The 23,381-nt window shown below is 35.0% G+C and overlaps 2 protein-coding genes across 4 annotated transcripts in view; one reads left to right on the top strand and one right to left on the bottom strand.

Annotated features, from left to right (window-relative positions):
* Positions 1 to 31: 31 nt before the first annotated feature.
* On the bottom strand, positions 32 to 3,025 carry LOC135695034 (exosome complex component MTR3). Its single transcript, XM_065213971.2, has 2 exons — positions 2,795 to 3,025; positions 32 to 1,378 (listed from the first exon to the last, which is right to left on the bottom strand). The coding sequence occupies exons 1-2, from the start codon at positions 2,967 to 2,969 to the stop codon at positions 717 to 719; spliced, it is 837 nt and encodes a 278-aa protein (XP_065070043.2). The 5' UTR covers positions 2,970 to 3,025; the 3' UTR covers positions 32 to 716.
* A 20-nt stretch (positions 3,026 to 3,045) lies between these two features.
* LOC135695019 (DNA repair endonuclease XPF) overlaps positions 3,046 to 23,381 on the top strand; it is a 39,586-nt gene continuing 19,250 nt past the window's right edge. For 2 of the 3 annotated variants that reach the window (XM_065213953.2, XM_065213955.2), the window contains exons 1-20: positions 3,046 to 3,378; positions 4,823 to 4,919; positions 6,394 to 6,476; positions 7,026 to 7,148; positions 7,619 to 7,676; positions 8,649 to 8,761; positions 9,304 to 9,343; positions 10,007 to 10,120; positions 11,299 to 11,391; positions 11,773 to 11,828; positions 12,918 to 12,971; positions 13,192 to 13,261; positions 15,704 to 15,762; positions 16,333 to 16,352; positions 17,008 to 17,082; positions 17,460 to 17,521; positions 18,617 to 18,689; positions 19,000 to 19,049; positions 20,600 to 20,682; positions 21,802 to 21,895. In XM_065213953.2, the coding sequence (XP_065070025.2) occupies positions 3,197 to 3,378; positions 4,823 to 4,919; positions 6,394 to 6,476; positions 7,026 to 7,148; positions 7,619 to 7,676; positions 8,649 to 8,761; positions 9,304 to 9,343; positions 10,007 to 10,120; positions 11,299 to 11,391; positions 11,773 to 11,828; positions 12,918 to 12,971; positions 13,192 to 13,261; positions 15,704 to 15,762; positions 16,333 to 16,352; positions 17,008 to 17,082; positions 17,460 to 17,521; positions 18,617 to 18,689; positions 19,000 to 19,049; positions 20,600 to 20,682; positions 21,802 to 21,895 (1,599 nt within the window). In that variant the 5' untranslated portion in view covers positions 3,046 to 3,196. Of the gene's footprint in view, positions 3,379 to 4,822; positions 4,920 to 6,393; positions 6,477 to 7,025; positions 7,149 to 7,618; positions 7,677 to 8,648; positions 8,762 to 9,303; positions 9,344 to 10,006; positions 10,121 to 11,298; positions 11,392 to 11,772; positions 11,829 to 12,917; positions 12,972 to 13,191; positions 13,262 to 15,703; positions 15,763 to 16,332; positions 16,353 to 17,007; positions 17,083 to 17,459; positions 17,522 to 18,616; positions 18,690 to 18,999; positions 19,050 to 20,599; positions 20,683 to 21,801; positions 21,896 to 23,381 lie in introns of those variants that run through there. The other variant, XM_065213956.2, reaches the window with a different exon arrangement.

Raw genomic sequence — 23,381 nt, forward strand, 5'->3', positions numbered from 1 at the left:
TCATCAGTTCCCATATTTTTTGCGCAAGGCCCCAAGAACAGTTCTTGATAGGCCTGCTAGATGATACTATGAATTTTCGGCTAAATTTTTTTCAAATGTAGTAAGCTTTTTGGGAACTTTTTTAGAGGGCCAGCTGAATATCCAAGCACTAAAAAATAAACTTATTGTCAATGTTTGAATTTATGTATACGATTTTGGTATTGGAAACGAAATTTTTTTGTTTGATTGGGGTCCATATCTGCTTTATGCATGAAGATGCATTTGACAGGATTTTCTATTAGATAGGTAGCTTAAACATATTTTGTAATGGTTTGCCCTACACCTAAAGAGTAATGGCCTGCCCTAAACAAATTTTCTTAATTGAAAAGGCAGTATAGTTTTCTGTTTTTAAGAAAATTATGATGCAAATTTGTACAATATTTACAAAGTTTATATTTTCTACGAATTTGAAAGGTATTTATACGAATTAGCTGTAATTATGATTCATCATAGTGGGACTTAGCATATAGCTTAAAAATGAGTCTTTTTTCTTTTTCTCTCTGTTGTGCAACCCAAAAATCAAGCTTTTTATGTATTGATTGCCACAGGGTGATGACTATCAATTTTGAACAACTGTCTTTAGAAGAAAGTCGACAAAAGAGCAGGAAAAGACTAAAAGGAAATTTGCAGTTTGCATGTGTTATAAAATTTTACACCGACATTTATGAAAGTTTGTATCAATGCAAGTCCTTTGATGAGAGTTGTTGCTCCTCTTTTTTAAGGGAGCCATTTACCAAACAATCTTGCATCACTGCATGCATTCTTATACAACCTTCAATGCACTTTTTAATGAAAACTATGTTTCTTTCAGTTGCTGCTGTTCCATTCTGGATCATACAAGAAATTCTGTTAAGCGAAGGCAAATATCCTAACATCAAACATCCTCTTAAAGGATCCTGATTGACTTCCTCATATGTTGGGTCTAAAGCAATATAGTCTTCATCATAAACTAATGAACATGCAGTTACCAAATCATACATTTCAATCCCTGCATCAGCTAATGCTAAAGATGCACTTATTATTGCCCCAGAAAGAACATCTCCGGAGCCTTCTAACACTTTTACAAAAACTTCAACTTGAGATTTTGGAAATGAATCCAAACAGACAGCACAAAGTAAAGAAGTTTCCAGTAGATCTGAAAGCCTTTTTGTCTTTGATTCTTCAGCTTTCAGCTGCCGTGTTGGTTGTGAAAAGGGTGCAAAAGTTACATCACAAATGATTCTCCCTTTCGTGCTAAATTCTGTTTTTCTCTGAGACTCCCTTGGGCCATAAACTGCACATATTACTTTGACTCCATCCTTCTCAAAATATGATGAGCCTTTGGCTTGGGTGACCACTCCTATGATTGAAAGCATTGTTAGAATTTCTTAAAAACAAAAAGGCTGATGTAAATCATGAAAAATGAAAAAACCATTGTTCACCTTGGATTTTAGTTCAGTTTAGTTCCATAATTTGAGATTCCACTACCCACAATGCAACATGTAAAAACTAAACAAATCTACCTTACACAAATTGAGCAAAATCGAAAGAAACATACTACTAGATAAACCACCTTATAACAACAATGGTTGTGAAATACAATGAAATTTAATTAACAAAATCTAAAGAAGCAAGAAGTATTGTAAGTTGGGAATTTCTTAAGGAGGAGCTCTCTCGGGAGCTAGGCTAATTGAAGGAGCCCACCCTGTTTCAAAGATAATTATCAAAAGCAGCTGATTCCTATGTTAACTGTTAGCATTCCTATGGTGGGTAATTGTTCTCCAAGATAAAAGTTTTGATTTTTCAATGAAAGCTATAAGCAGATGGTAAACTTCTGATTTTTAAAGAAATGTTGTTCCAGCATTTGGCTCCACAATAACACACTAATATAAGAGCATATTGCAGGGTCTTTCTGAAATACAAAAATGCTATTTTTCGTGACTTGCTGTGTACCATATTTTTGATGAGATTCAACTTTTGGAAGAGGAAATAAAAACAAGCAGAAGAGAGTTCATAGATAAAAGCAAAGGTTAGATAATAGAAATTCACAGCAAAAATAATAAAAACAAATATTATATTTCTAAAATAAGAAAGTTTAGGTGAAATGTTGCTTAAGCACTGTTCAAAGGCACTAAAATGCTCTGGTTTTCATATGTCAACAGGCAGTTCATTGTAGACTTTCGCTCCCATGAAACAAAATGATTTGAATGCTTATTTGGTTGTAATTTTGGGAAGCTTTAAAAGGCATTGATTGTTTCTTGTTTGCTTTTTTGATCATTGATTTCAATAGAAAAAATTCCTGGAGGATATGCCACCTGATCCTGATTTTCTCCATGCTGCTGTCAGGATTTATAGTGGACCTGCCTGTTCTTGAAATGTCATAGCTGTTCAAACATTTCCCCCGTCTTTTCATAAATCTCACTCATTTTCAAAACTAAAACTTGACAGAAAACGGTCATCAATTTACTGACAATAACACTGTATGGTCTTTTGGAGCTTTCAGTTGGCAAAATGCAGAATTTCCTGATGATGCAAAAAATTGTTTAAGAGGCTATTATTGTACTTTGGTAGCGCAAAGCGTAGATATGCGTTCGAAGTGAATACATGTGAATGACGTGAAGTGAAAAATGATATTGGTTTCCACAATATGTAACTACATTGAAACTTGATATTGGTATTTGAATTCACGGTAATCCAACTTGGGGGAACTAATACCATGTTTTGGAAGTTGTCACTTGTAAGTGGGCTATAAAAAGAAAAAATGCAAGAGACTTACCAGTTCTTAGGTGGACAGGCCTAATTTCCTCAACCTTCCGGCCATCTGACCTATGTCCATGTACATCACAGATTGGAATTTTTTCGCTTATCTTTTCGTTCTCTTGTTTTATATAGAAAGAGTATGGTTTACTTTGGACGGAGCCCTGCCTGCCTCTGTCATCTTTTGCGATCATGGTTCTTGCTTTTCTGACAGTTGTTTCACCTTCTCTCGAAATATCTACCCTGTCTGAATAGCCTCGTGTGGACACACTCGCGCGAAAAAAAATAAATGGTGGACAGAACAAGCAACGGAGAAGGGGTGTGTAGTGCAGCAAAAGAAACGTTTATGAAGTTGTTTTAAATTTGTCAAGCCTTTCTTCAATTATTAAAGAAAATCTCTGATGCCTTTTGGCTGGAAAAAATGGCCTCGAAGAACAGCGAAGCAAGTACCTCAACCCCTCTCGGACCAGATAACGTAACCCAAGAGCCCTCGGTCTCGATTGTTGCCGATTTAAAAGACAGTCCGCATTTTCAGTTGCTAGAACACGAAGTCACAGTATTTGCTGATTTGCAAGCAGAAGATGGTCTTGTAATAACTGGAAAGTATGCATACAAATTGAGCATTATGCTAAACATATACCTCATACATAATTGGAAAAGTATTTTTGAGTCTGCCGGTTTGCCGGGCCTGACAAAAATAATCTTGCATGTAGTATTAACCCTTTCCTAGCCGCATTCCCTGATGCGAATGCCCTTAAAAATCTGCATTCCTGAGGAAAATGATCTTTTTCAGACTCCATAGTTTAAACTCATTTTTATACATAGAGGGGTAATTTTTCTATTAGGACAACCACATCTATTCTTAAAGAGAATTGAATGAAGAATTGAAAAGTCAAAGTTAGGGCCTCAAATTATGTTTCAATAAAATTTTCAAAACCCACCAAAATACAATACATACAAAAATGTTTTTATTTATCTCAAATGCCTTACTATGATAATCCTTCAAACATTTATTGTCCTTTTAATCCAGATATTGATAAAGTTCTTATCAGGTTCTGAGTTTGATGCACACAATACAGTCTTTGGCAGAGGAACAATTAGAATAATATTGGCTATAACCAATATGCCAAAGTAAAGCTTGGGGTCTTCCATGTTCGCCGCCCATTGAGGCCTATCACCATCATAAACACCAGCCTGTTCTGTCTTGAAAGTTCGATTTAGATTTGTGTCCAATGTGCTATCTTCTCAAGGATTACTTTTTTGAAACAGTTGAAAAATTAAAGAATTTCCAATAGGATTGTAGCTCGATTGTCAGACCAGCATTGGGCAAAACTTCCACAATCAGCTTGCTCTATCGGTTGGCCTAAAACATCCCACTTCTCTTTGAGCATTTTGAAGCGAAAATTGACAAACTTTCCGTCTTCTTCATTGGATGTTTCCCCAAATATTTCAGGAAACGCCTCATCTTAATCGTTTTTAGTACGAGTATCAGTATAAAAACTGTTATGTTACTCAGAACCACTTGCAGCGATTGTGATTGTACAAGGGCTGCCTAACAAGGATTGCTCATAGATTTTGTATTATGAACCATGACAAAAGTTCTGTCAATCAAAAGTTTGAACCTTTGTCTTCATTTTTATATAAGACAAAAGTAGCTATAGTGACATTGTTATGCTATTCAGAGGGTTTCAAATAGATGCGTCACTCAAACTGCTAAAGTGGTTCAGTGTTCACACAGGGCATCAATGCTCAAACCACTAAAGCAGTTCTTGGCCAGGAAAGGGTTAAACGAAAGACAACTCTGAATTCTAGAATAGGAATGTTACATCAGCTGTTGCAGTATGGGCACAGGCAGCCAGTAGCAAACGAGATTGGTCAAACAACAGTAGAAGGAATTTTAGAAACTGCTAAATTATCATGAAATGATTTGGGAGATCAGTTATATAAGATAGACCCCAGTAAAAAATGTATGCATCTGATATATATTTCAGACTCATAATATCTTGATCAAATGTGTTGATTTTCTCCTTTCTGTTTTTCTTTGCAGAGGACTTGGTGTTGAAAGACTTCTTTTGAGTTTCATAAGAATTTATTGTGATCCAACTTTCCTTGTTCTTGTTCTTAACACAACTAATGAAGAGGAGGTAAGACTTCATTTGACAGGATAAAGGTAGACTTTATATAATGCAATTATGATATTCCTCAAATGTGGTTACTTGAATTGAACTGTACACCAGACTTTAAAAGGCACCAACTTTTAAAGGCTAAACTAAACATGCATGCCTCATATCTGCTGTAAACTATTTCAATTTTGGTCAAAGAGACTCTTTGTACAGCGTTTTCCTGCTTTCATATGGTTTTTTTGAAAGCTTTTATTTGTATCAATCATGTGCACTATTAATACATATATAGCAGAGTATGAAGAAATTCCTTAGTTTTGCCATTATTTGAATGTTTCCCTGGTATTCTGGCTTCTTTTACCCCCTTGTTAATCTTTTAAATCCAGAAAGGTTTTATCAGGAAACCAATTTATTGATGCTAAAAGTTTTATTGGATAATAAATGTATACATGTTGTACTATCCTTATTTAGAAGCATTGAGGTTAAAGTTTTCAACTTCTGAAAAATAATATCAAAACCAAACATTTATCAAACTATGCCACAATTTAGTTATGTATTTTGACACCCAATATTGTGACTATTATCATTATACAGTCCTAGCCTAGAACTCCTGCACATGCCTAGAACTCTAGAGGCATGCTTTCTATCGCACGCACCCTTCCACGTTTTGAATTACTATTCTTTTTCTCTTTCCTTTTTTCATATTTCTTGTTTATTTTCTCTAAAGTAATTTTCAATTTCTTTTGTGTGGGTTATATTGATGGCATTCCTGGAGACATTTTAATTCTTTACTTTGTTTCCATTAGGCCCGGTTTTGATTACTCCGTTTTTGTATGTCTCTGTTCTCACTCCCCGTTCTTTGCGTATTTTCTTGAACACATTACCTCAGGCCACTCTGTCTTGGTCAAAATGATAATGTGGGTGTGGTGTTTCCATTACTCCATATTTGTCCGTTCATATACTTTGCTCAAGCTCTTTTTGAAACTGAGACTGAATGACTCAGTTTTCAAATGCTTCTTGTCTTCGCTGTTAATGACGCATATTCAAATGATTTTGTTTTGAATGACTCCACTTTGAACAGCGTTTTTGATTAATTTCAGTTTGATATCAAATGAAACTCAGAGTTTTCAAGAAACCTCTTCTAAAATTGCATTAAAACATTTTGGTTTTAGGAAAACCTCATACACTTTTTCAAACACACCTTTTAATACAAAGGTGACCAGTCTTCATAAAAATCGTAAGGTCTCAATTTTATGGATTGGACATCATCACATGCCATTGCACGCCTAAACTTTTCAAGGCGTGCGATTACCAGCACGCCACCAAATTTCATATTACCAGGACTGATTATATGGTGTTTATTACAATATTTTTGCATAGATTTGGTTTATATTTGGTATTGAAAATGCTTTTTTGCCATTGGTTTCAATTTATATCATTTTCATGAGAACATTTCAATTTTGTTTTTGCATTAAATTGTACCTTTATTTTCTTGAAGGGATTTTTTATGGATGAATTGGAAGCTTGTAATGTACCACAGCAGCCAAAAATTATTACAAATGAAGTTGGAACAAATGAACGGTAGAAAGTTTCTTATTGATGTAATGTTGTTGCTTTGGCAAATTGATCCCTAATTGATTCATAACAAGGCTCTGAACCTATTTAAATGTATGTGCAAAGTATGTTTTATTTTATGGATAAGGCAGAAGGCTTTCATAAAACGTGTTCCTTTTAAAATGTTTGTTACATTGGTTCAAAATCTACTTCTCCCTTTGTTTCTGAAAATTTTCAGAGTGAGAAAATTTGGCTCAATCTATTGTATTAATTTCTATCAATTATTTAATTTTTTATTTTTCTTGGACTGTCACAACTTTCAAGGATTAAGTTTCATTTTGAAATTAATCTTTATTATAATTTTGTTCTCATCCCAAGGCACCCTTGTTTATTAGTCAATTTTCATCCACAAGCCAAACAATGACTCCTGTATTACCCTCTACTTTCTGTTTTAAAAATTACTTACTAATTCTTTAAACATATAAATAATATTTTCTGCTGTCCACCGTACATTGCTTCAAGAAGATTACTCAATTTTTATTAATTTAACTAATTGTCAATTTTTTTTGTCTGCAGAGTTTCAGTGTACATGAAGGGTGGAGTCCTTTTTGTTACCTCCAGAATTCTTGTTGTGGACATTCTCACTGAACGTCTTCCTACGCATCTTGTTACTGGAATAATAGTTTACAGAGCACACAAGTAAGAAGTTTATTTTTTCTTTAGCAACAAAGACTTCTCATTCCTTCTGAGCTGAAATAGATTTATATTTATCAACATTTCTTTAGCTATGGCACCCTACAAATGCTATCACTGTAGATCAATTCCTTTACTTCAATATTATGAATCTAGCAGTGTTTATATTTAGAGCTGATCAGAGGTACAAGAGAGTTCCTGTACCAAATGTTAGATGGGTGCTCTTTTGCAGCATTATGCACTTTCAAAACTGTCAGATGTATGAGTTTCACCACAATAATAGCAAATTCACAGAGATTATGGATCTCCTATAGTCATTTCCACTTACATTTTCTGGTACTTTTAAGGAGAACAAAGTTTCCTTGTCAATCAATATCGCTTCAAGCGCTATATTTACCACAATCAAAAATCATTCTCTAAATAAACTCATAGCAATTTTCACAGTGTTTGCTTACCTAAGGTTTTTCTGTTGTTAGAATAGTTGAATCTGGGCAAGAGGCCTTCATTCTTCGGATGTATAGACAGAAAAACAAGGTATGTTTAAATGCTGGTTTCTCTTTTGTTTTGCAATAATGGCAAGGAAGCTCGCATCAGAGATACAAGATGCATCCTGGGAAACCAAAGATGAATGTGCAAAGTATGTTTGTTAACAATTAAGTTCATAGTCGGAAAAAAAATTCAGTTCATTGTAAGAAAATTTTTAATCATTTCTTTGCAATATCTTCTATGATGAAAGCTAAAAATCTTTAAATTCACAAATCAACGTTACAAATCGAAACACGATGGAGAAATCTTAATGAGAACTCTTTGACAAATGTTTGTGGAACTGTTGAACGTAATATTTTCATTCAGCAGAAAATTTTTCTCTCGTATAACATGTTCCCAGAAAAAACTATTCTTTTCAGCCATCGATCGAATTTCATTTGTTATATCTATCTGACGTATATGTTCTTACTGATCTTTTTACTTCAAAAAAATAAGATCTAAAATCACTACAAAATGTAGTACTAACCTTTGAAAAAAGCAAACATTTGAGTAAACTAAAGCTTTTCGTCTGACACTCTTCAGAGTTTAAAACGTCAGAAAATGGATCGAAAACTCTACGCTAGGAAATATATATAGACGAGTGTCAGACGAGAAGCTTTAGTTGACTCAAATGTTTGCTTTTTTCAAAGCCATTTTCAAGTTTTGTACCACCAAAAGATTGTTTGTAGTACTAACCTTTATTCAACCCTCCCTCTTTAAGAAAATGTTTTCCTCTCAAACTCGTTTGAGCAGAATGAACCTAAAACGAGGCCTCGAGAAAGCAGACACAGTAAGTTAGTATCCGATATAGGTAAATGTCCGTTTTCGCGAGGCTACTTGCCAAAGCAAAGAAGTTAACGCATATAAGATATTTTTAAAGGAAACATTTGTTTAGAGTTGTCAGTTAATTCTCACTGTGATTTGTAGCATATTCAATACGACCGATCCAAGGTTGTGATAACTATTTATTTATCCCCTCAGACTGGTTTTATCAAAGCATTTTCCGATTCTCCAACGTCATTTACTTCCGGGTTTTTCCAAGTCGAAAGAGTGATGCGAAACCTGTTCGTTCGAAAGCTTTTCCTCTGGCCAAGGTATACCATACTTCTTGAGAGCTATGGCTTATCGTCATCATCACTGAAGTGTTTAATTTAATGAATGGCTTATGTTTAATTGAGTAGGTATTGTGTAAAATAGACCCCAGTTGTTATTAGCCATTAAACGTGGTTTGGGTTTTGGTATCAGTGGTTATGTTCGTGGTTTAGTGGGAACGGTTTGCTTTTGCAAACAAAACAAAGTTTTTCAAGTAGCTACTGGATTCAGTCCTTGATATTTAATGATATGATGTTGAAGAAAGCAAAACTGAAGGAAATGCCCTTATCGAAATTTGCTTATCTTAATGTGGAAAATTAATGCAAACTTAACATTGTAATTGATAAGAATTTCCTCCAACACTTTACACATGGTATTTGTATTTGCCTTTCTAAAATAATTGTTTTACCTTTTCCAACATCGCAAAATCTTGGAAAACCAGACCTTTTGTTAAAGTCGAAATTTTTGGAGTCAATTTGAAGGACCGCAAATTAAGTTATTAGGGAGATCTTATCCGAGTATACATTTCTTCTTTTGATCCTAGATTTCACGCCTCTGTTGCCGACGCCCTTGAGAAAAATAAGGTTTGTTACTTAGCATCTGTTCCAAGGGTGTGTTTGTGTGTGATAGGGCAAGAGCCCTCCTTCCCTTAGGTTAAAGATTGTCAGAAATTAAACTTTTAGCCTGTAGACCTAAAGTAAAGATCTGGGTTTCATCCGGACCGAACAGCTTGGAATCGAAAGTGAAGACTAAGTAGAGTTTAATAATGGTAAAATAATGTCTTGGTGGCAGGCAACGCTTTTTTACGCTTTTGACCCCAATTTGATTGTGTTGAAAAGTTTTGTTCTATCCTCTAACATCATACTATTAGTTTTATAACAAAATATTTTTGTTAATTATGAAGAAATTATTGCTCCCCGCTTCTATTTTAAGAGGAACTGTTGCCATTGTGTATTTCTGAAATTCAACTAGCTGCTGTCCTTGCAGTATTTTTGAGAGTTCCTGTTTCAAAATTTTTTTATTGCACCTTAGTATTATGTGTGTTGGCAGCCTAACTCTGAATGTCGAGGTTAAATGGACAACTGTTAAAGAGTATCTTTTTTAAGTAGCTGAGCGTACTGTTAACATTTCGTTAGCGTAAACTCTTGTTATTTTAAAATACATAATGAGAATTTCTTCAACGCTCATTTCTTAACAGATTGGAATCAATGATTGTTTTTTATGTTGATTTACATCTCCTCCCACAGCCAGACGTGGTTGAGTTACATGTGGATCTCACTCCTTTAATGACGTCAATACAGATGGCAGTTTTAGATTTACTCGGATGCTGTCTAAGAGAGCTAAGAAAATCCTATCAATCGGTAAGTTAAACTAGATTCTGGCTCAAGTATTTGTCAAGTATCTCAAATGTGATCGTTGATTTTGACTTGCTCCTTATACAATTTCTATACAAAGACATGTCTTGCGAGAGAAATGATATATTGCTCAAATTTATGTACACTATTTAATAAGCAAGACAATATATAAGACTACACTTATTTTTTCTATGAACGCTTTAAATTTTGTCCAGCCAATTTCATTTTTAACCTGAATATATTCTTAACAGAATCCAGAAAAGTTTTTAACCTTCTTCCGGCCAAGCAAATCTTACTATAAAACCTTCCTCATTTTTAATTTATTTAAAATTGGCGAGTTCAGAAAATTTGGGGCACTGATCTAGTCTTGATCCCCTCTCCTTGCAAGTTTTTTTCCCAAAACCATTTTCAAAATTGAAGCTTGTTCTCAGTTATAGATATTTTTTGAGACAGATGCAAAGTTACATGCTTATGTCAATTAATAACAAAAACTTGTTATAATTTGAGTATATATATATAAAAAGTTAATGCCTAAAGTATACCTTGCAAAATAGTTCTGCAAGCACATTCAACATTATAAAACAGGAGGTTTATTGATGTTATTTGATTTTATTTATATTTGTCTGACTGTATTTTGGAAGCCAAAAGGCAACACGATTTCTTCAACTTCCTTAAGTTTCCAAATTTTTTGTCACCCATCTCAATTTCTTTTGTTTGCCCAACCTTTCTCCGACCAGTGGCCGTGTGGCAGTAACTGACTCTGATGCTTCAATCATTCTTATTTGTTTCAAATTTGGGGAAGATCGTCCTCCCTCGAAATGAATGCAAACAGGCTTTTGAAAAAACGAGATATGCCACACATGCGATTATCTGTTATCAACATTGCAAAAGAGGCAACTGCTGAAAAATGAGACACAAGCATGCGAGCTGAGGCTGAGCTTAATTCTTACTATGTTCTTAGAAATGAACCAGAATATTCTCATAGAAAACCTGGTAGTCTATGATAGCTGTTAGGACTACCTGCCTGACTGGGTCACTGGCTAATTGGATTTGGCTGCTTTGTATTGCTGTAGTTTGCAGCTGCATTTTTATGTTTTTTCTCTCTGTAGGAGAGCTACCGTTAAAATTGTTGAACCCTTACGAACTTACTGATTTTCCACTTCTGCTTAAATTTTGGTTTTTAGCTTGACCCTGATGAAATGACTGTTGAAAACTGCATTGGGAAGAATTTTGATAAATTTCTCAGAAGTCAATTGGATCCTGTTTGGCATCAACTGGTAAGAAGTTGCCATCAACTTGACACAAGTGCGTCAAGAGATGGCAGCCCTTCTGTTGCCATCTCTTGACGCACTTGTGACGCTAGCGAAATGAGATTTTGTATCATAGATCTGTGTAATAAAGAAATCTATCGCAGCTCAAAAGAAATTGGTGATTGGTAAACATGGCAAACAGTATCATTCTCTTACAGAAATGGTAATGATGATTTTAATGATTGCCTTCTGATTTTTCGTACAATATAAAAAGACATGTACTATTCGTTTGAAATATCTTTAGCATTGATGTACAAAGTCTTTCAAGATAATTTTTACATCCGTTTTACATATATTATCATGAATTTAGAATATTTAATAAATTCTTACGATTGTCTTTTTCAACAGAGCAGCAGAACAAAAAACTTGGTTTCTGACCTGAAGGTTTTAAGGACTCTTCTTGTGTATGTATAATTTAAAACCGTGTAGATATATGTTCATGATTTAGAGATATGTCTCCTCCTAGGCACAATTTCCATAAAGGGATTACGTAAATATTGCTACTCTTTTTACCTGGCAGCTTACAAAAATGTGGCAGAATGTTCTCAACTGAGTTCTGCAATTTATTAGTTATATTTTAATATCAGATTCTTTAGATAATCACCCCGTTTTCACTTAACTAAAAGAAGGGGGCTATTTGGTACAGATCTTTCTGGGTTACTTGGCAGTTTTCCTCACGTTTACTTTAAAGAGAAAAGGAATGGAGTCAAAATAAGATTCAGTTACACATTAAACTGAATTAAGAGCGGAACTTTCACGCCAGGCATGTGCATTAGCTGATCATTTATGATCAGTGGCCATAATCCAATGACGTTAGAAGGCCTATATCCATCACAAAATTAGCAGTGTTTTCAATTGTAACTTAATAGTATGAAAATGCGATTTCCATTGTTAATGCAAGTGCTATAAACTTTTTCTATACCGAACCATTAAGTTGCGTTTTTTCTTTGTGTAAATTGGATCATTAATTCCTAATCATTGATCTATTTATGCACCTTATACAGTGGCTTAGCGAGGGGGAGGCAAGAGGGGGCAGACGCCTCCAAAGACGCCTGCGCCAGGGGGCAGCGGGGGCTGTGGCCCCTCTTGCACCTGTGAAGTTTAGTATTTTTCTTCTTTTTACTATTGTTTTGCCCTTTTTCTTGGCGCTTCCCCCCTATTGCTCTTGTCGAGTGCAGGCTTCCATGCCCCCAATGGCAAAAAATCTCTTGAAAAAGGTGTTCTGGTGTTGTAAAGGGTATGGGCCCCCAATTTCGTACTCATCTCGCCTTTTGCTCCCCCCCCAAATCTTACTTCCCGGGCTACACTACTGACCTTATACATTCTTTTTCATGAATTCTGAACTTTTTAACAGAAAAACCTTTTTTATTTTTCATGAGGTTTATCACCAGGATTTCGCTCCTCTTACCTCCCTGGACATAAATTCTCAAGTAGGAGTTTCAATACAAAAATCTTTTTTAGCATCTAACGCATTAAACTTGTTTATCTTTTAGGCATCTAACGCAGTATGATGCTGTTACATTCTATGCGTTTCTGGAATCATTAAGGTACGCTGCTGATAATCCAACTTTAATATCTATTTTCTGACGTACCCTCACTGTTATCATCACGGTGTGCAGCCATTCTCCAGATTTTATATTCTTTACAAAAATTGAGCAAAAATCACTGCATTGCACGTATTACTAATATCAGAGTATCGCAAGTATTTTGTTGTCATTATTTAAAAAATCACAGTTCTCAAGTCTTGCTTATATTTTTTCTTAAAAGGGCAAGTGAGAAAAACTCGACAAACCCAAGCCTATGGCTTTTTTTGGATGCAGCAAACAATTTATTCGTTGTAAGTGTATTGCAAAATCTTTTTTCTCCTGATGAACTGGTCTGTTTCTGGTTACTTAATATGCAAACAATCTTTTGATGGTACAAAACTTGAAAATGATATTTTTCAAAACAGAGGCTGAGTGTGATGTTTTTCTAAAACGCCTTAATGGCCTTCAACAAGCCCTACAGTTTACATTTGAAAAGGAAGAAAATAACTCCTTGCCATTTCTAGATGTTTTGGTTGAAAAATCTGGCACTGGATTTCTCACTAGTGTATACCTTAAACTCGCATTTTCGGGGTTATACACTCGATGGAGTTCATTTTGCCCAAAACAAAGAAAAATCCGCCTCATCAAAACGCTTATTCATAAGGCAATGATGATTTGTTCCGAGCCTAAACTCGACTCGGAACTTGAACAACTAAAAAGGATTTTTCTGGAGAACGGCTATCCATAGGATGTCATTTCAGTTTACATTAAGGGGAAGATAGCAAATTTCTCAGCTGACATGAAATTTGGTCCCAAAAAGTGCCTGGTCTATCTGAAACTACCTTGGATCGGTAACAGTTTCTTGCGTTTTGAAAAACAGATAAAACAGGCCATTAAAAAATGTTTATTTGCCGTGAATCTACGCATTGTTTACTGTACAAAAAGGCCCTTCCCTCCATTTAAAAGGATTGCGTTCCCATCTCCCAAAAGAGTTCCGTTGTATATGATTTTACGTACCAGTGTGATTCTGGCTACGTAGGACGCACTGCCCAAAGATTGGAGAATGAAATCAAACAGCATGTTCCGTCTAGTCTAGTTTTAGAAACAAAACCCATCCTCAAAGAGAACAGCCACATTGGTCTTGAAGATCTAGAAGTGCAACTAAAACCTGCGATTCTGCTCGAAAATTTACTGGAAAACATGTTTTGTATTATTGGTAAAGCCCGATCGTCATTCCATCTAGCAGTTTTGGAATCTATCTGCATTAACACGAAAATATCGCTATTGTGTAGACAAAAGGAGTTCGTTTTCACCTTAGGACTCCATTGGTAAAATTCTCTATAGGCAAGCGGCACTGATTGGCAACCTCAACAGTCATGCGCTTGCATTTCTGATTGGCCTATTTCGATCCACAACTGGGTATATATATTTCCTAGCGTAGGGTTTTCGATCTATGTTCTTACGTTTTAAACTCTAAAGAGTGTCAGACGAAAAGCTTTAGTTTACTCAAATGTTTGCTTTTTTCAAAGCTATTTTACTTCATATATTTTACGCTATTTTCTTCTGGAAAAGGTCTCAGTTGAATCTTGAAGCTGAGTTGAAATTCGTTAAATCATATAAAGTTACCGACTTTGAACTTCTCTGTTTCTTCAGATAAGCGTAGAAAAACCTGCACTATCTCGGTAGTATAAGCTTTTGCTTCTTATGGCTCTCAACCTTTGTCTCATACATTGATTAATGTTGGACCAAAATAGGCTTGCATAGAAGTTTCTCCATTGTCGTGAAGATCAGCAGAATATCAAGAGATTTATTTTTGCAGCTGGTTTCTTATCACAGTCACCCATAATTGGATCACTGACTTGAAGGAATAGACTAGATTTAGCAGAGTAACTTCTGGATTTGCAGTGCAGCATTTGTCTGATTCTGTGAAATAATTTTGTGATGTGATCTCTGAAGTGAGTCTGTGAAATGATTTTGTGAAATGATTTTGTGAAATGATCTAAAAAAGATTCTATAAAATGTTTCTAGGAAATGATTCCGCGATTTAACTAATATGATCAACTGGATGATCATAGATGATGTTTTATGCTCTCTGCATCACAATAGATTTATGCGATTGTTTTTAACGATTAACGAGTTTTGTGCACACGTATGACTGGCTGTGGTTCGTGATCTTTGACTGGCTGAGTGTATTAGTAAACCCATTAGAAAGTCTCATTTCCTGAAAAAAGACGAGCTAGAAATCGTGACGTAATTATTATGAGCATGCGACGCAAAGCTGCATCTATTCCACCATTTCAGACTGTAAAAATTGCTTTGAAAAAGCAAACATTTTTAAACATGTTAATAAGCTTTTCGTCTGACACTCTTCTGAGTATAAAGCGTCAGAACATATATCGAAAGCTCTGCTTTAGGAAATATATATTCCCAGTTGTGGATTGAAATAGGCCAATCAGAAACGCCAGCACATGACTGTTAAGGTTGCCCAATCAGTGCCGCTTGCCCATCGAGCAATTTTTAAATTCTGTACCACAAAAAGATTGTTTGCAAATTTCAGACTTTCTTTACACTTTTACTATGGTAATTTTGAGAACAAAAATGTTATATGGAAATGTCTCACTTTAAGGGACTAGCATTTCAGACATGTTCTGGTGTTCCCAGCTGCTGTTCTTACCCAAACAGTAAAAAATATGATTTTGATTATTTATAGTTTCTAGCGTTTCAATTTAAGTTTAACTCTTTTCACTTTGTAGAATGCAAGAGCTCGAATATTTGGGATAACGAAAAAGAACGAAGGACCTGGGAGTAAAAGGTACTGTTGGTCACTGAAATTTTATTTCTTTGCATTCAGGATTGATAATAGACAACTTTTACCATAAGATGATTAACCAGGGTGATCTAACAGTTAAGGAAGGGATCGATTTGAATGATCATCACACAATTACTTCAGCTTCAACGACAAACGAGATTTAAAATAATCCTTTTAATCTTGTGTTATGTACAAAGTAATGGTGACAAGAGGGAAAATTTCTTTTAGAATAGATCATACATCGAGAATAACCAATGGGGCTACAATTTAAGATCTTTAACTAGTCCTTTGTTTTTACTATGATTAAATATTTGTTTTCTTATCTTTATTTTTAGTTTTTGGAATATTTATATTGTTTTGCTCCTCGCCGTTTTGCCTTGTTTCTACCTATTGCCTATTTAAATATTTCTTACCTTATCAAAGGTATCAAGGGGGTCGAGAAAGGTATTTCTCAAGACACTAACGCCTAAGCAAATGGCCCTTGTATTTCTAAGTCTCCATAAGATGTGCTCTTTAACCTGACGTGTTTCAAGAAATACCCATCAGAAACCTGTCTTTGCTTTTGTTTCTTAGATCAACGGAGCGACCTTCTGGTAATGTACCAATTCATGAATTATATAATAATAATCATAATCACACTATCGTTTTTATGATACAAATTACGCCAAAAATGAATCACCTTCGTATTATGATTTATTTCATTATTGCGATCATCATTAAAGTCTCAATTTTTGGAGCTTTTAGTATCTATTGGTAACTATCCAGAACTGGGACATTCTAGTGCTTCCTATAATGTCTTCTACGGAGTTGGTTCACTACTGCGTTGTCTCTTTATTCACTCAAATATAGGGTGCAGATTATAGACATGTTCGGTAGAAATGCGATGCTATAAAAGCTTGAAACTGTACTAAAAAATACGCAATCTTAATCTAAATACGCCTAAAAGGTTAACCTTGTCATGTTTAAAGTAAAACATTCTTTCAAAATGAAATTCTTTTTGATGACTGGTGGATAAGTATTAATTTTTTATGTTAAAGTACCGTTTTTTAGTTATCTTAGATCATAAAATGTTAATATTTCTAAGACGCTCTTCCTATAGCTATACTGTAATGTATTTTATTTCATTCTTATAAGCAACTTTTGATGTATGATTGAAAAAAGGCCTCACCCTTTCTTTTTACTCTTGCAGGTTTTAATTTTTAATGCTGTAATTTCTCAGTCTTAAATGTAAAGCATATTTTTTCACAGAAATCGAAGAAAGTCCTAAGTGGAAAGTGTTGTCAGAAATACTCGAGGAAATTAAATCATCCTCTGCAACTGCAGGTAAATTCATTTTTGACAGAGAAATTTTCCAGAGAACGCACATGTCTTTAGCAGATGTTTTGTATTCTAATGTAGAAAGGAACTGTTTTCTTGTAGTGAGAAAAGGGGGTTCTATATAAGAAAGGAAGTCCTTGAAAAAGATGAATCGATATTTGCTGATATTGTCCGATATTTTACATGATATAAAGAGATTTAAAAGCAGCTTCTACTTTTCATAACTGATACTATAGTTTAAATTTTTTGGGTTTTTTTAATCATTTTGAGGTAGCTGTTCTCACCAGCCCTAACTAGAAACAGCATGAGTTGTTTTGCTACCTCTCTCGCATCTTTGTCGAAATCCACTTAAATGCAAAATTTGGAAAACCCTCTCGTTGCAGGTATTGAAGGCCCAACCCTTGTTGTTGCGAATGACGAGAGGACATGCAACCAGCTTAAAGAGGTACTTAAAAAAACCTGAAACTATTGGGCCTATAAAATAGGTTTATTTCATTTTTTGAGCACGTTAAGTTTTTTCAACAGCCATACACAAGCTCATCTGCTTTGAATAGAATAAGTTTCTATTTCAAAAGCGTTTGTTTTCACCTCAAAACTTTGTCTAAATCTAAACTTTATTACCTTCAGACAGTCCTAGGAGTTTCATAATATAGGATAAAGGACAGAAAGGTGAGAGTGATAGTGACAAGATTCCTTTACTTTTCTTGCATTGGTAGCTGAGGGAGCCACCCTTCCATGTTATGGATAAGATCTTAACCGTCAATTATCATTTGGAAAAATTGAATTCTGGGGAAGTGCCAAGATAGAATGCAAGGATATGTTGAAGTTGAGCTTGGTCTCATTTCGTAGAAATATCTCATTTTATCAGGGTTGAATGAACATATTTTCATATTGAATGTCAATTTTCATTGTTTGCTTCTGTTATCCTCTATTATTCTTTCATTTGTTGAAACCTCCAACAGTGAATATAGATATTGTCTGTCTTCGCTAGAACCCTGTCATTTAAAACTTTATCTACTCTTAAGCAAATCAACATTAATAAAGTTTTTCTGTTAATTTTCTTATTATTTGCCATGAAATTGATATTTTTCGCTTGATACTATAAAGCTTGCCACTTGCTTTTATTTTATAACTGCGAATTTTTAAATGATTTGCAACCATACCTTTGAATAAAGACACATTTTTGTTAGGAGATGTCTTCATGATACTTTTATGGCGCGAAATATAGCATGGCAAGATACAGCGTACAGTTTTTATCATATAATCAAGACTGATTAGGTTTAAGACTTCTATATATTGTTGATGGTAGATTTAAAATCTTAAACGGCTTGTGTTGAATTAAATGGTTGATCGTAGCTATTTAATAAAGCTTTCATTTGAATAATTCTCACCCCCTACGCCCTCTGTATCACACCAGCCAACTGTGACTCTTCTTTTATATTAAATAGAACTATAAGTATTCAAGCAATATTTTTTGTGGTATAAACATTTTATCTAAAACAGTATAAATATTCTTTTATGTCTTTGTATTTTCTTGCAGTACATTTCAGGTGGCGGGAAAAGGCTACTGGATAAGATATATGAGAGGACATTTGGAAAAAAAGACGACGAAGGTTTTTCTTTAATTTTTTTCTAGCAATTGTAAACGTGATTTTAGTCGCACGTTTTACATTTTAATTTCCGGAATATTCTAATTTATAAGGCCGGGTGTTTGTGTTATTCAAACAGCAAATAATCTCAATTTGCTTGCAAAACCTCATACCACTAGACTAGTCGGCCTTTGTGCTCAAAATTCAACTCGGTCCCACCTTCTGGATGACACACAAGAAATTATTTCTTTTCTGCAAGTTAGAAACTTGTTTTTTTTTCATTTTTTTTGGCATTCTCTAGAGCTGAAACATTTCTCAAATCTTTCAAATGTAGGACCTCCAGTTGCCAAGAATGGAAGATTTGGAAAGAAACGACCAGAAAAGGTTATTGATCTTTATTTCTTATTTCTACGTACCGCTTTAGTTACCCTCACAAAAGCTATGCGAGTTTGTTGAATTTTCCGAATACTGCAGAAATAGCGGTGAGGCACTAGGTTCAACCAGTAGTGGTAATAGCACTAGGCTCTTCATAACTTATTCCTTCGCTGATCTTGGTGCATATTTGCCGAACGGTTTGACCATTTGCCCAAGTTTCTTCTTTGTCCCCCTTTCCCCCTTGCTCCTTACCCCCTAAAATCGTCAGTTGGTTGAAAAGGTATTGTACCTTTGAAATTTTTGTGTAATTTTTTATCCAAATGCAACTGTATAACGTTTGAAAGTTGCTGCAACACTGCTTTCAATAAAAAAGTTTTGCATTTATGATTTTGAAGTTTATAGTCATTCTTACTTCTCAAATTCGTCAGGGCTAAAGGTGATCTGTACCTAGTGTTGTGAGGGTAAAAGAAGCCCTGTCAAAACCCTGCTACATCATTAAGCTTCTCTGCTTTGGCCACTTGCTATATACTGCACCCCCGGTGTTCAAGTATGTAGCTATGAATATTTATGAGAAATGAAATGTCTCTACGCGAAATCTTTGACCTATTGCAACTGATTTTCATTGTACTAGAATTGACATTAAGTAGGCTGACATTTGTGAAAGCAGCCCTTTTATCTTAATGACGCACAATCAATATTTTCAAGCAAAATATTGTTATTCATTTGGTCTTTGACATTCCGTGAGTTTTTCTTCAAGTTTGACCGACGGAAGAAGTTCAACTTGGGTAGTTTTAGACCACGCAGCGCCAATCCACCAACTAGGGTAGCAAGAATCTATCAATAACGACGACCTGTATAAATCTAACATGACGATTTTGAACATGATAATAAGTAGTTGCAACAAAATGGTTGGCCAGAGATAAATTTACAAGGGGGGTCGAATTGTCAAGTTTAGTGACAAAATCAGTGAATGCTCCGAAACCTTTTGTTTTCCAGTGTAAACAATTTCAATTTCCTTCTAAGTTTCCAAGCACCAGAAAATATAAAAAATGGAGCAGCCCCCATCAAACCCCTCAAATTCCCCCCCCCACCACAAATGTCACCCATGGTAACTTGTAAATGAATTTGCACCCAGATATGTACTCAATTAAAATATTTCCCCCGAAGGGTGAAGTAACATGCTGGCAAAGCAAATTTAACGTTATCGTGACTGCATTGTTTTTCTAGCCTCCTGTAACCTTTAGCTACAAGTTTTGCTACTTTTGATATAATCTCTCTGACTGTTCACATGGTTTACTAAGACCTATCAATGCAGTTGTATTGCCCCCTTAGAACTCCTTGACCTTTTGCAAATAATTCACGCTGATGAATAACAAAAAAACAGTAGTTAAGTTATAATGTTTACAAAATTGCTCAGTAGGAAGGCTCCATCGTACAATCAATTTGTCACAGGGACAGCCAAAATACTCTGTTTGTATTTTTCAGCACATAATTTCTTGTTTTTCTATCTAAAAAATTTCGAAATTTGATTATTTTATTCCTGTTGCTTGATTTTTTAGAATAGCAGCGAGCAAAGCGAAAAATTTCAACTGAAAATTTTGCCCGATACTTATACAATTATTCATCCTTTGAGAGGGAACAGGTGAGTCAATTGACCACACAATACAATATCTTTACTTTACAATATCTTACAATACTATGCTATGCTATGCTATGCTATGCTATGCTATGCTATGCTATGCTATGCTATGCTATATTATACTCTACTATACTATCCTATACTATGCTATGCTATGCTATGCCATGCCATGCCATGCTATGCTATGCTATGCTATGCTATACTATGCTATACTATACTATACTTTGCTATGCTATGCTATGCTATGCTATGCTATGCTATGCTATATTATACTCTACTATACTATCCTATACTATGCTATGCTATGCTATGCCATGCCATGCCATGCTATGCTATGCTATGCTATGCTATACTATACTATACTATACTATACTTTACTATACTTTGCTATGCTATGCTATGCTATGCCATGCTATGCTATGCTATGCTATACTATGCTATACTATACTATACTTTGCTATGCTATGCTATGCTATGCTATGCTATGCTATGCTATGCTATGCTATGCTATGCTATGCTATACTATACTATACTATACTTTGCTATGCTATGCTATGCTATACTATACTATGCTATGCTATGCTATGCTATGCTATGCTATGCTATACTATACTATACTCTACTATGCTATGCTATGCTATGCTATGCTATGCTATGCTATGCTATGCTATACTGTACTATACTTTGCTATGCTATGCTATGCTATGCTATGCTATGCTATGCTATGCTATGCTATGCTATGCTATGCTATGCTATGCTATGCTATGCTATGCTATGCTATGCTATGCTATGCTATATTATACTTTGCTATGCTATGCTATGCTATGCTATGCTATGCTATGCTATGCTATGCTATGCTATGCTATGCTATGCTATGCTATGCTATGCTATGCTATGCTATGCTATGCTATGCTATGCTATGCTATGCTATGCTATGCTATGCTATTCTATGTTATGCTATGCTATGCTATGCTATGCTATGCTATGCTATGCTTTGCTATGCTATGCTATGCTATGCTATGCTATGCTATACTAATACTATTCTTTACGATACTTTGTTAAACTATACTATAAAGTTTTGAAGCGAAATGTTTTATTTTTTTATTCATTTTATTTATTAAGCGATCCATACAGTCTGATGAAAACTCTCACGGAAATGGAGCCTCGTTTTATTGTTATGTATGATGCTGGCATGGAATTTGTCCGCCAAGTCGAGGTTTGTTTTTTGCTTTAGTGGTAGTTGAAAAGTAACCCGTTGGAAGAGTTACCCATTCTTAATTCGATTTGTGGATTTTGCTTCCGCTTGTCCTAAAATTCCTTGATAAAACTGTATCCTTATTGCGACTTTTCTTATCTCGAATTTAACAGGTCACTTAGCTAGCAATCCAGAAATTTGCATTTTATTTGCGAAATACTGAATCAATTCAAAGGCAAACTACTAGAATGAATCGGAATCCTTGCAGCTGGAAGTGCTTTTTTAAGTAGCACGAAAGTTTCAAATTTTATTGCGCAGTCATCTGGTCTAGCATAGAAGTGTACATACGTCATTTAGTCAGTAAGAGAATGAGAAAAAAGTTGTCGCTGCAAGCAAGTTTTAATAATATGCTTCATGTTTTTATAAGCGACCATCTGTGCAAGCCATTCTTCGACATTAACTGTATGAAGAAAAAGTGTATATTTAGCTTCGATGGCAGATGTTCCCTAGCCATCAGACGTACGAAATTGAATCTTTACAGCGGATTTGCAAAGTTCCCGAATGATTCTATTCAATGCAAGTCTGTAATCTTGCTTTCCACGTTGATTTGTTTTCGTAGGCTCACATGATTACATTACTGAGTAGGTGGCAGAATGTTCAAGTACGCGTTTAATCACAAAGCTCATTCACGCAAATTTATCTCTGCACGTCTCCGCACCGCCCCAATTTTATCTTGCGTGGTTTTTTTATACGTTTCAAGCACATACAAGGGTGTAGACTGTTCATTTCGCGCTATTAATATTAGATTTGCTCAGAACAATTTAGTCAAATGATGACCAACTCATTATCTTTGCCGCCCTTCGGAAGGAAAAGTACACCATCCCGTATGAATGGATTCTAGGCTCATTCAATCAGTAAAACTACGTTACCCTTGAAAATATCAACCTCGCTGAAATGACGAATTATAATGATGATATCAAGGGACAAATCATTTCATTTAAATCTCTTCCACTATTCGTGGAATTCCTATTGTTATATCTGAAAATCCCTAAAAATCCTTTTGTTTTGTGGAAATCTCATGCGCTATATACAAGCGTGGGTTGCCCCTCAGCCTTACTTTACCACTCGCTAAATTCCTACAGTGCCATGCATCTGTCCTAAACTTTTTAGCTACCTCTCTCATAGCTGTCAGTGATTCTACTGTTTTCTCTGATACGCCTTGCTTTTTTGTTTCCCCAATCATAACAGAAAGAACCTTCGCCGTGATCCCTTCTTGAAGATTAACAAAAACTATCCCTACATCTTAGAGTTAACTGTTTGTTTCGATTCCAACGCGGACATAAACAAGAAAACACGACAAATAAACTCCTCTTTTATCTAAATTGCAACAGCAATTCAAATCTGCCACTTTTTGGAATCTTTTCATGAGCCTTTCTGGCATCTTCGGCAATTTCTGTTCATTACTCATTCATTTCATTAGAATGTGTGGTTCTCTATCGACCAACAA

The sequence above is a fragment of the Rhopilema esculentum genome, chromosome 8, assembly GCF_057945365.1.
Source record: "Rhopilema esculentum isolate cy_ngs chromosome 8, ASM5794536v1, whole genome shotgun sequence".
In the NCBI taxonomy this organism is placed as follows: Eukaryota; Metazoa; Cnidaria; class Scyphozoa; order Rhizostomeae; family Rhizostomatidae; genus Rhopilema; species Rhopilema esculentum.

Bases quoted from the DNA above. Each gene is read 5' to 3' on its own strand.
- LOC135695034 (XM_065213971.2), bottom strand. From the start codon at position 2,969: ATGATCGCAAAAGATGACAGAGGCAGGCAGGGCTCCGTCCAAAGTAAA. The intron at 1,379-2,794 runs GTAAGTCTCTTG...TTTCAATCATAG, and splicing joins GCCTGTCCACCTAAGAACTG to GAGTGGTCACCCAAGCCAAA.